This window comes from Bos indicus x Bos taurus, chromosome 5 (genome assembly GCF_003369695.1).
Source record: "Bos indicus x Bos taurus breed Angus x Brahman F1 hybrid chromosome 5, Bos_hybrid_MaternalHap_v2.0, whole genome shotgun sequence".
Lineage (NCBI taxonomy): Eukaryota > Metazoa > Chordata > Mammalia > Artiodactyla > Bovidae > Bos > Bos indicus x Bos taurus.
The window spans coordinates 20,365,437-20,378,015 of NC_040080.1; the positions used below are offsets into that span (position 1 = coordinate 20,365,437).

The window sequence follows — 12,579 nt, forward strand, 5'->3', positions numbered from 1 at the left end:
CTGCAAGTCAGAAATTTTAGGTCTATTACTACCTATGACTTTAGAAAGCCAGGTAACCTTTTTTTTTTTTTTGGCCTAAATTTACTAAGCTGAGAAGGAAACAAGAAGATTGGTTTAGATAATATCCAAATTGTTTTCCCAAATAAGTACAATAGAATTACATTACTCTACCAATGCTTTTCTGTATTTGGGGGAAATAACTTGGTTAAATCAAACATACTAAATGCAGAGGAGACTGGAAGACAATTGGGCTGGGGCAGCCAGGAAACATATCTCCTGAATTCATTATGTGTCTCCAGCTGTGTATTATTCATCAAGTTATTTTAAATTAAACAAATATGAAGAGACCTTTCCCTTGCATAATGCCCTGTAAGAAGCAGAAGATCAAAAAGTATTTGGCCATTTGCATTGGACTGATGTAAATATTAGAAAATGTTACAAGAGAAAAGACAGTAAAAAAAAAAAAAAATGGAAGGGAGAGGTAAGTGAAGCTACATATGAAAATGAAGCAAGACGACAGAATATCAGAAATAGTCACAGTTGAGATGTTACAATTTAGGAGATGCTGATAATTATGATTCTAATGAAATAGTCATTCGAATTATTTCTCGAACTTCAGTTATTCAAGGGCTTCACTGGTGACTCAGACAGTAAAGAATCTGCCTGCAATGCAGGAGGCCCAGGTTCAGTTCTTGGGTCAGGAAGATCCCCCTGAAGAAGGGAATGGCAATCCACTCCAGTAGTCTTGCCTGGAGAATTCTGTTGACAGAGGAGCCTAGTGGGCTACAGTCCACGAGGTTGCAAAGAGTCAGATATGACTGAGCGACTAACACGAATTAGTTATTCAAGGAGATCCTTAATAATTTTTACCAAAGAATCTACATTAAGATTTTTACTATTTGTCCTTAAATGCTTAATTTTTTTCAACCATGACAAAGATTCTTACTTCATTGTAGGTTCTATTCTCAGATTCTGAGGCACATCAGTGGAAAACAAAACTCTCTGTACTTGTACAGCCTACATGATATGGAGGAAGTCAGATGCTATACAAGAAAGATAGTAAGTAAGTAAACTGTAGAATATATTACACTATGATTAGAGTTACGGAAAAATACAGAAAATGAGGAAGATGAAGAACATACAGGGACTTCCCTGGTGTTCCAGTGGCTGAAACCCTGTGCTTCCAATGCAGGGGATCTGGATCCCATTCCTGGTCAGTTTCCCACATGCCTCAATGAAGACCTGAGAGCCACCACTAACACCCAGCGTAGCCAAAATAAACAAATGTTAAAAAGAATATAGAATGTACCGGAAAGGAGTTGGACATTTTCAATAAGGTAGTGAGAGTCAGCTTCATTAAGGACTTGCACACGGACTTGAAAGAGTCTGCAGAAATCTAGGGTAAGAATACTTCAGGTAAAGGGACCAGGAATCTCAAAGGCCCCGAGAGGCAAGCATGCTGGCTGTGACGGAGAAACTGCAAGGAAACCATTGTCATAAATCTAATGAGTGATGAGAAGAGACCCTCAGCTTGAAAGAGTAAAATTTTTTAGAGTAATACTCGGTTATTTTTATTTAATATTTCTGATGCATTAAATATTCAGTTTCTGGGCAAAAATAAAATCTATATATAAGACAAAAGACATAAGAAGACATGGCCACCTAAGCTCACTAAAGATTTAATAGCAAAGAACATCAGATTATTCTTGCCAGGAGAATTCCATGGACAGAGGAGTCTGTCAGACTACAGCCCATGGGGTTGCAAAAAATCAGATATTACTGGGAGACTAACACCCTTCTTTCAATCAAGACTATGGCATGCTATACTGGCCAGCAATTGTCTTGGTCAATATATAATTGTAAAGGTCTTTAGTTTTTTGGTTAGATTTTTTTTTTTTTTTTTAACTCAGATACATGGGAAGTCAAGGAGAGTTTTAGTAGAGGGCTGGTATGACTTGTTTAAACTGAAACTCCAATACTTTGGCCACCTGATGCGAAAAGCCCACTCATTAGAAAACACCCTTGCCGGGAAAGATTGTAGGCAGAAGACGATGACTGGATGGCATCACTAACTCAATGGACATGAGTTTGAGCAAATTCTGGGAGATGGGGAAGGACAGGGAGGCCAGGCGTGCTGCAGTCTGTGGGATCGTGAAGAGTCAGACATGACTTAGCGACTGAACAGCTGCTTTGTAGGTGCTAGAAGACTCCTTTGAAATTACTGCAATAACTCAAGCAAGAGGAGATGGTGATCCTTGAAGACGCAAGTGTTTTCCGTAACATGATCATTCCTGATCTTGAATTACCCTTGAGACATAAGGTCTACTAGCTGCTCTTTTCATTTTTCTGTCACTTGGAAAAGCGTGGATGTTTTCTGTTCATTATCAGGCACGATTCCACATTGGCTGTAATAGTAACAAGGAATGTATGGCATATTTTAGACAGCCTAGCTCTTGTTAAAATCATGCTTTCAATTTTCACTTATAGGTTATTGTTGCCTAGCCCATCTGTTCTAGATAAGTACAGCTGAACATTCAGCATCCAGAACTATTTTCTTTGATTATCATGATTTCTTCAACTCATGCATTCCATTTTAAGGATACAGGAGAAAAAAATTAAACCAAAAACAAAATTAAAAATACATGGCATCTTTTCAAAATCCCACCTTATGCCTTAATTTAACTCAGCTTTAATAACATTTTCATTTTCACATTTCTTTCCAGATAGTGACAACCCCAGTTAGTGTATTAGAAAAGTCATAGTCACTTCACGAAAATTTTTTCTCCTTCTCTTAGATTTTTAAATATTTAAAATCTACAATTTGTTCTTCAGCACAAAACTACCTACTATACTACTTTGTCTCCAGTGCCAAATTTATCGTCATTTTGGGGGAAAAGGCAAACAGTAATAGTGTTAATTACACATGGCACATAATTTAAATGCCAAAGATTCTTTAATTAACATTTTTATTAAAATGAAATCGCATAACAGTAACGATTTTAAAGTGAAAAATTCAGTGAACTTGACACAGTTTCTGTTCACATATTAATAAACACTAGAATATCTCTCCAGTAATTATGGAAATCCCCACTGGAAATATAAATAACACCAATGGGAAAGTTTAAAAAAAAATAAGAAAGAGACAAATCATCATACAAGGAAACTTATTTATGTTCCAATAATACATTTTATAGTAATTTCTGAAAAATTGCTGAAAACTGCAAAACAGTCATCATAAAAATAATAAAACGTTTTGCATTACAAAGGAGAAGGCAATGGCACCCCACTCCAGTACTGTTGCCTGGAAAATCCCATGGATGGAAGAGCCTGGAAGGCTGCAGTCCATGGGGTCACTAAGAGTCGGACACGACTGAGCGACTTCACTTTCACTTTCTACTTTCATGCATTGGAGAAGGAAATGGCAACCCACTCCAGTGTTCTTGCCTGGAAAATCCCATGGATGGGGGAGCCTGGTAGGCTGCAGTCCATGGGGTCACACAGAGTCACAACTGAAGCGACTTAGCAACAGCAGCAGCAGCAGCATTACAAAATGTTAATACCTTAGTCAATAGGACAGGTTACTTTTTTATATTTATTAATCAGATCTTTTTTTTGATTGATAGTATTTAAAAAGATAAATCTTTCTTACCAAAGCAGATTCCCTACAATTTCACATTATACAAGATTCTCTTAGAGATATGGCAGACATATTATCTCGGTTATTTAATTAAGGAAAAAAAGATGCAACTAATGGTTTTTATGATGCTTTTGATCATAATCATGATGTTTAAAATAATAAAATGGCTCTGATTTTAGTAAAGCATGTTTTTTTTTTTTTTTCATTTAGCTATTCAAAATATATTTCTATCTGTGTCTGATTCATTGCTAAAAGTGCAAGAATAAGTAGTGGAAACACAGCACATGTACTCCAGTGGCACTTTTTAGGACAAAATACAACTCTGGTATAGTCAGAAATTAAGATCTCCTGAAACACCAAGAATCCACAGCTAATCCAGGTAAATAGAATGGCAGAATGAAAATTCTACCATTGATAGAATGAAAATTCAAGGTCAGGTGTTCTGACTCCATTTCTAGGACTCTAATAATTAGAACACAATACTGATTACCGGATAGACTTGGGGAGTATGGAAATCGAAGTCTTCCATCCTGTTTCTCAGTTAAGATTGAAGTTGGCTGAGCTCTCTTGATATTTTTTTCAGCAATTATTTTGACCTCAAATATGTCTCTTTTCTGTTTGGGTTTATACCCTCCTTAGTATCTTACATACATCTCTCTGCTCCTCACCATTATACTGACAACTTCTTCTCACAAATACTGTATGAATGCACACTACAAAGTTGGTCGTAAATGTCTGACACATGGATCCATGCACAGTTGTGAGATGAGTCTTTTTCGGTAACTGTACTTCTGATTTGGAACCTGTTAAAATAAAATGCAATATGATAATTAGTACAAGCATAGGGAATACTGTTAATATCTACTGTCTCCACAATACTGGCATAGTTGGTAAAGATATGGGTTAAAAAGAGTTTCCGAAGTGCATATTATTGAAAAAAAACCTTGAATTTAAATTCAAATTTTCCAAATAGTAGCATAACAACTTTCACTATTAAGGCATAAAAAGGACTCAAAAATTTTTTAAGAAATACTACTAGTTGAAAATAAAATTAAATACTACTACTCTGACAAAAAAGAAAAATCATTTAATACTTTATAATATTAAATTATAATACATACTAATTCTTTACTTATCTTTAAACCTTTTACCTAGAGGTATACTTATGACTTACTCCTTGGAAGGAAAGTTATCACCAACCTAGATAGCATATTCAAAAGCAGAGACATTACTTTGCCAACAAGGTCTGTCTAGACAAGGCTATGGTTTTTTCAATAGTCATGTATGGATGTGAGAGTTGGACTGTGAAGAAGGCTGAGCGCCAAAGAATTGATTCTTTTGAACTGTGGTGTTGGAGAAGACTCTTGAGAGTCCCTTGGACTGCAAGGAGATCCAACCAGTCCATTCTGAAGATCAGTCCCAGGTGTTCTTTGGAAGGAATGATGCTAAAGTTGAAACTCCAGTACTTTGGCCACCTCATGCGAAGAGTTGACTCATTGGAAAAGACTCTGATGCTGGGAGGGATTGGGGGCAGGAGGAGAAGGGGACGACAGAGGATGAGATGGCTGGATGGCATCACCGACTCGATGGACGTGAGTTTGAGTGAACTCCGGGAGTTGGTGATGGACAGGGAGGCCTGGTGTGCTGCGATTCATGGGGTTGCAAAGAGTCAGACAGGACTGAGCGACTGAACTGAACTGATACTTATTAAATAAAGTAGCAGTTTAGTAAAATTATTATTGGGTATATTTAGTGAGTAGACCAAGTAGAAGAGTTCTTGCTCATGGTGACTGAGAATTAAGTGAAGAATCACAGATATCAAGACCATTGAAAAGCAATTCAAACAACTTTCTATATTAAAAAAAAATACTTATTATTTTATTTATTTGGCTTCTCTGAGTCTTAGTTGTGGCATACAGTATTTTTGGTTGCAAGATGTGAAGTCTTAGTTGAGACATATCTAGTTCTCTGACCCGGAATTGAACCTGGGCCTCCTGCACTGGGAATGTAGAGTCTTAGCTACTGGACCACCAGAGAAGTCCCAAACAACCCTATATTTTTTAATACATCCTGAAGGTTGTATTGTTTTGCAATATAATGATAGACAATGAGAATTGGCCTTCCCCGGTGGCTGAGAGGGTAAGGTGTCTGCCCACAATGCAGGAGACCAGGGTTTGATCCCTGGGTTGGGAAGATCCCTTGGAGATGGAAATGTCAACCCACTTCCGTACTCTAGCCTGGAAAATGCCATGGACGGAGGAACCTGGTAGGCTACAGTTCATGGGATTGCAGAGTCCTGAACGACTGAGCAACTTCACTTATGAGAATTACCATGAGTAAATAGAAGCATGGCTCTGTTCTATTTGCCCTTAGTTTCATAAGGGAGAAGTGTTAGTTATTTAGTCAAGCTCAAAGGGCATTACTGAGCCTCAGTGTAAAAGCTAAGGTCTGTACATCTTCATCCTGTACATCTTGTACATTCTGTACATCCTGTACATATATCTCTTCTTGGTACTGAGGATGGAGGATTGAGAGAATTCTTCTGTTGAAATAATTAGGCCAAGGTCATGAAACAACTTTGATCCAGCCTCAGGGAGAATTCTGGCCAGTGTTCTTCTCCAAAATATCTTTTTGACATCTAAGAGATTTTGGAGAATGTACAGAGCCAGATTAAAATGACTGTCACTGATGAATAGTTACACATCAAGATGTTAATTTGGACCTACTCTTACGACTTTAGGGAGTCCACTAGTCAGTTTTTAAAATAACAAACGAAAACTCAACACAAACAAGTGCTATAGAAAAATAAGACATATATTTTGTCAAGGTCGTTCGTTAATAAATTCAATGTGCTTGGCCAAAGCGAGATAGTTCAGTGGTATAAAATCAAAGTGTGATCATACTCAACAGTTTGTACTATTCACACCCAATAGTGCTTGCCAGAAGCAAATGAAAAGCCACTCTGTAAAATTCAAATTAATTCTACAAAAGTTTAACGTATGTTAAGTGCATTAAAAACAACAACAACAACAAAAACAATTCAGGCATAGACGAAAACAAATAAATAAATGAATAAAAATAAGAAGAAAAATGCGACTTCCCCAGTGGTCCACTGGCTAAGCCTCCACGCTCTCAATACAAGGAGCCCAGGTTCGATTCCTGTTTGAGAAACTAGACTCCACATGCTGCAACTAAGTGTTCGCATGCATACTGTAACCAAAAAGAACCCGCATGTTACAATGAAGACCCCACCCAATCAGATAAATACATGTTTTTAATTAGAAGAAAAAGATAACAGAAATAGATACACATGAGTAAAAAACACTAGGTTATCAAACACAAATAGTAAAGCAACTATACAGTGTATTCTAGGAGTGAAAAGACAATATTGAGAATGTTTTGGAAAAGCTAAGAATTATAAATTGCAACTGGATAGATTTGAGAAATTATAAAACTTAAAAATTCATTAAACAAAGTTAAAAGCTTAATCAAGGCTTTTAACAGCAGTTTAACTGAAGAAGAGGAAAAATAACGAAACTGAAAGATGTACGACAGGTAAATAGGTTAAAGAAAAAAGACAAAACTATAGGAAAACGTAAATGAGACATATAGGATATTGTGAATGGGTCTATAATACATTTAATTGGAATTATGGAAGGGTAGAAAGTCAGGAAAGAGCAACATTTGAAGCAAGTATGGCTGAAAACGTCAAAACTGAAAAAAGACATAAAACTTATATTGCTTTCAAATAATTGACCTTTCAAAAACAACAATAAAAATAGAATACATTATAATAATATCTTTGAATGCCTAAGAGAAAAAAGCTACAGATTTCTAATTTTATACTCAAAATATTTTTTAGAAAAGTTGAAATAAAGAGTTTTAGACAAGCACAGAGAATTCAACCATAAAACTTCAACTCTAAAGGAAATACAAATGTATTCTTCAGATTTTAAAAATGATTCAAAATGGAAGGTAGGAGAGGCAGAGAGGAATAAGAAGCAGTGAAAACCATGAATCTGTGGGGAAAATCTAATAAACCGCATAGATCTCTATTGTTTTCTAGGGCTATATTTTTATTGACTCCGAGATGACATCAATTGTTGGTTGGTTCCCATTTATTTAATTTAATACTGTGAAATAAATGCATCCGAAATGAGAATGTAGCAGAAAACCCAGCAGAAGCTGGAAAACAAATGACTATTTTGGTGCAGGGGTAAATGAAAAAAACCTGCCCAACAGAAAAGACTAACAAAAAATGTGCATTTCTCAATCTTGCCACCAGGTGGAGTGTTATTGCCAGTGTTAGTCACTCAGTCGTGTCTAACTGCCACACCATGGACTGTAGCCCACTAGGATCCTCTGTCCGTGGAATTTCCCAAGCAAGAATACTGGAGTGAGTTGCCACTTCCTTCTGCAGGGGATCTTCCACACCCAGGGATCTAAACCGGGTCTCCTGCACTGCAGGTAGATTCTTTACCATCTGAGCCACCAGGCAAGGTGGAAGGTGGGAGGAAAAAATTATATCCCCAGGATGATGAGCCCCAAGCTGCTTACTCATACAATTTCTCTATCTGAACCCATGGTAAAAAGTATGTGCCAGACACTGTGCCAAGTGATCTTACTTTTATCTCAAAATCTATAGAGGTAGGAATTATTTTTATTCTCCTTTACAGATTTGGAAAGGGGGGCACAGATAAGATTCAGCAACTTGTCCGGTTCCACACAGTGAGAGGACCAGAATTAGGCTGAAAACTGACTTCAAAGCCCTGCTCTTAACCACATCTTTACACTGAGTGATTGCTCCTTCCTGGGAAGCTTCGAACACACGCCCTCCTGGTAAGAAGGCTGAGGAACCACTTGTGTTGATATCTTGAAGTGACCACTCAACACTTTTTGACCTGTAAGTCCTCCTCTATTCTCTTGTTTTACTTTTTTTTCCCCTGGCTCGGTGTCTCTTCCCATCACTATGTTTCTTTTTCTCTCTCTTCCTTATTATGGCCAACAGATTGGATCCTTAACTGTGTGACATGCTCTTACCTCTCTGAGAGAAGGTATGAAGCTTTGTCTCTCTGGATACTTACAGGTTAGACAACAAGGTGGAGCCATCCTCCCAGAGCCATGGTTCTTCTGTCTGACGGCGAGAAAGCCCTATCCAAAATGAATGATCAGGCTGGGAAGACACTTGCCTTGATATAAACTCCTGTAAGGAAACATAAATACAAGTCAAGGAGAAAGAAGGAGAGACAGTGAAGGACAGAGATGATAGAGACAGGTAAGATACAGAGAAAGACTGTTAGGAGATTTTGAGAGACAGAGATTGAATCACCTTGATGGAGGATGCATGCGTATACTGGCATCAGCCTAGATAGATGTGCCAATTCTTGAATGCCACTCACTGTCTCAAAAAGCATATCTCATTTTTTCAGAGTCCTTATCATTTAATTTTCCAACAAAGAATAGATCCTTCTTTTACGTATAGCTGTCCAGCTTTCCCAGAACAACTTATTGAAAAGATTGTCTTTTCTGCATTGTATATTTCTGGCTCTTTTGTCATAGATTAAGTGACCAAAGGTGCATGGGTTTAATTCTGGGCTTTCCATCCTATTCCATTGATCTATATTTCTGCTTTGGTGCCAGCACCATACTATCTTGATGACTGTATAGTCTGAAGTCAGGGAGCCTGATTCCTCCCTCTCTGTTTTTTCTCCTCAAGATGGCTTTGGCTATTTGGGGTCTTTTGTGTTTCCATACAAATTGCAAAAATCTTCTAATTTTGTGAAAAATGCCTTTTGTAATTTAATAGGAAAATTTCATTGAATCTGTAGATTTTGGGGGGTAGTATAGTTATGTTCACAGTACTAGTCTTCCAATTCAAGAACATGGTGTGTCTTTCCATCTGTTTGTGTCATCTTTGATTTCTTTCATCAGTATCTTATAGTTTTCTGAGTACGGGTTTTTTGCCTCCATCAGTTCAGTTCAGTCGCTCAGTCGTGTCCGACTCTTTGTGACCCCATGGACTGCAGCACGCCAGGCCTTCCTGTCCATTACCAACTCCCAGAGTTTACCCAAACTCATGTCCATAGAGTCAGTGATGCCATCCAACCATCTCATCCTCTGTCGTCCTATTCTCCTCCCGTCTTCAATCTTTCCCAGCATCAGGGTCTTTTCAAATGAGTCAGCTCTTCGTATCTGGTGGCCAAAATATTGGAGTTTCAGCTTCAACGTCAGTCCTTCCAATGAACACCCAGGACTGATTTCCTTTAGGATGGACTGGCTGAATCTCCTTGTAGTCCAAGGGACTCTCAAGAGTCTTCTCCAACACCACAGTTCAAAAGCATCAATTCTTCTGCACTTTCTTTGCCTCCATAAGTTAGGTTTATTCTGAGGTATTATCCTTTCTATTGCAATGGTAAGTTAAATTAGAACACTCCCTAACTCTATATATAAAAATAAACTCAAAATGAATTAAAAACCTAAATGTAAGGCTGAACACTGTAAGTCTTAGAGAAAAGCATAGGCAGAACACTCTTTGACATAAATAGCAGTAAGATCTTTTTTGACCCACCTTCTAGAATAATGAAAATAAAAACATATGAAAATAGATAACAAATGAGACCTAATTAAACTTAAAGCTTTTGTACCACAAAGGAAATCATAAGCAAGACAAAAAGACAGTCTTTAGAATGGCAGAAAATATTTGCAAACAAAACAACTGACAAGGGGTTGATCTCCAAAATACACAAACAGCTCATGCAACTCAGTATCAGCACAACAGACAACAGAATAAAATGGGCATAAGACCTAAAGAGACAGTTCTCCAAAGAAGACATACAAATGGCCAACAAATCCGTGTAAAGATGTTCAACATCACTAACTATGCTAAGTCGCTTCAGTCGTGTCCGACTCTGTGTGACCCCATAGACGGCAGCCCACCAGGCTCCGCCATCCCTGGGATTCACCAGGCAAGAACACTGGAGTGGGTTGCCATTTCCTTCTCCAATGCTTGAAAGTGAAAAGTGAAAGTGAAGTCGCTCAGTCGTGTCCAACTCTTAGCGACCCCATGGACTGCAGCCCACCAGGCTCCTCCATCCATGGGATTTTCCAGGCAAGAGTACTGGAGTGGGGTGCCATTGCCTTAGAGAAATGCAATTCAAAACTACGATGAAGTATCACCAGTCAGAGGTGACACCAGTCAGAAGGGCCATCATCAAAAAACTACAAACAATAAATTCTAGAGAGGTTGTGGAGAGAATGGAACCCTCCTACACTGTTGGTAGGAATGTAAATTGGTACAGCCACTATGGAGAACAGTATGGAAGTTTCTCAAAAAACTAGAAGTAGAACTTCCATATGACCCAGCAATACCAATGCTGGACATATACCCAGAAAAAACAGTAATTCGAAATGTCACATGCACCTCAATGTTCATTGCAGCACTATTTGGAATAGCCAGGACATTATAGCAACCTAAATTTCCATCAACAGAGAAATGGATAAAGAAGATGTAGTACGTAAAAACAATGGAATATCACTCAGGTATAAAAATGAATGAAATAGTGCCATTGGCAGAGACATGGATGGACTTAGAGATGGACTGCCATACACCATGAAGTAAGTCAGAAAGAGAAAAATAAATACCATATAATGTTGCTGATATGGGGAATCTGGAAAAAGTGATACAGATGAACTTATGTGCAAAGAAGAAATAGAGACACAAACATAGAGAACAAATTTAAGAATACCAAGGGGGAAAGGAGAGAGGGATGACTTGAGAGATTGGGATTGATATATAAATATATACTTGTGCTCAATGCTCGTGCTCAGTCACTCAGTCGTGTCTGACTCTTTGCCACCCTATGGACTGTGGCTTGCTGAGCTCCTTTGTCCATGGGATTCTCCAGGCAAGAATACTGGAGTGGGTTGCCATGCCCTTCTCCAGGGGAATCTTCCTGACCCAAGGAACCCAGGTCTCCTGCATCTTCGGCATCACAGGCAGATTCTTTACCACTGAGCCACCAGGGGAGTCCCATACATACATGCCTATGTATAAAAGAGATTACTAATGAGAGCCTACCATATAGCACAGGGAACTCTACTCAATGGTCTGTGGTGATCTAAATGGAAAGGAAATCTTAAAAAAAGGGGACTCTGTTTTATAGCAGAAACTAACACAGCATCCTAAAGCAACTATACTCCAATAAAATTTAATATAAATAAATAAATAAATAAATCCTTGATGTCAAAATTGTGCTTCCTGCATTCAATCTACCAGAATAAATCCAAGAACGACAGAGTCTGTAGGCCATGTTCATGGATGACAGGCTACTATCATCGCCACAATTTTAATTGAAAATATAAGTTCATATAGCCTTTGTCAAGAAATGCTTCGCAGAGTTAAATGACTATCTTAAAACAGTTTAGTTCTACTACACTTTATATGAATAAGTAATCTAGGGGTTAATGATCATATTTGAATTGTTGACAAATATAACTCAACAAAGTGGCAATTATAGGAAGGTCTAAAAGCCAGACAGACTTCCAGTCCCATGCCCCCTTTTTTTTGCCATACATTTACTTCCATTAATTTTTATGTCAACTACAACTGTGGGGAAAACAAAACAGAAACACAAAAATTGAGAGTAGTAAAAGTAAGTATAGAAGTTGTAGGTTGTTCAGATTTATAAGGTAGAATATTCCCTGACTATTAACTCCTCCTTGTATCTCATCTGAGTTCTATCCTTCAGGCAAGATGCATTGTAAGTTGCTCTTTTTCTGTGCAATTTTTATGTCTACAGGAATTTCTCTCTCTGAATTTCTATGGCATTTGGTGCCAATACAAGATATTTAACTTTTAACAGCTGTTGAGTCGTTTCTATTTTCTTAAAAATTAGTTGAGCATGGCTAGAAGTTTAAACCTCTTTGCCTTTCCCAGTATCTTG

At 37.8% G+C, this 12,579-nt stretch overlaps 1 protein-coding gene across 7 annotated transcripts in view; it reads right to left on the bottom strand.

Moving 5' to 3' along the window:
• CLEC7A (C-type lectin domain containing 7A) overlaps window positions 1-12,579 on the bottom strand; it is a 40,324-nt gene that overhangs the window by 22,122 nt on the left and 5,623 nt on the right. For 2 of the 7 annotated variants that reach the window (XR_003511059.1, XR_003511060.1), the window contains 2 exons: window positions 8,722-8,840; window positions 4,306-4,440 (listed from right to left, as the gene is read on the bottom strand). Coding sequence is in view for 5 of the 7 variants with exons in the window: in XM_027541298.1 (XP_027397099.1) it covers window positions 4,308-4,440; window positions 8,722-8,840 (252 nt within the window). In the remaining 2 variants the exon portion in view is untranslated. Of the gene's footprint in view, window positions 1-2,112; window positions 2,406-3,572; window positions 4,441-8,721; window positions 8,841-12,579 lie in introns of those variants that run through there. The other 5 variants (XM_027541297.1, XM_027541299.1, XM_027541300.1 and 2 more) reach the window with 3 other exon arrangements.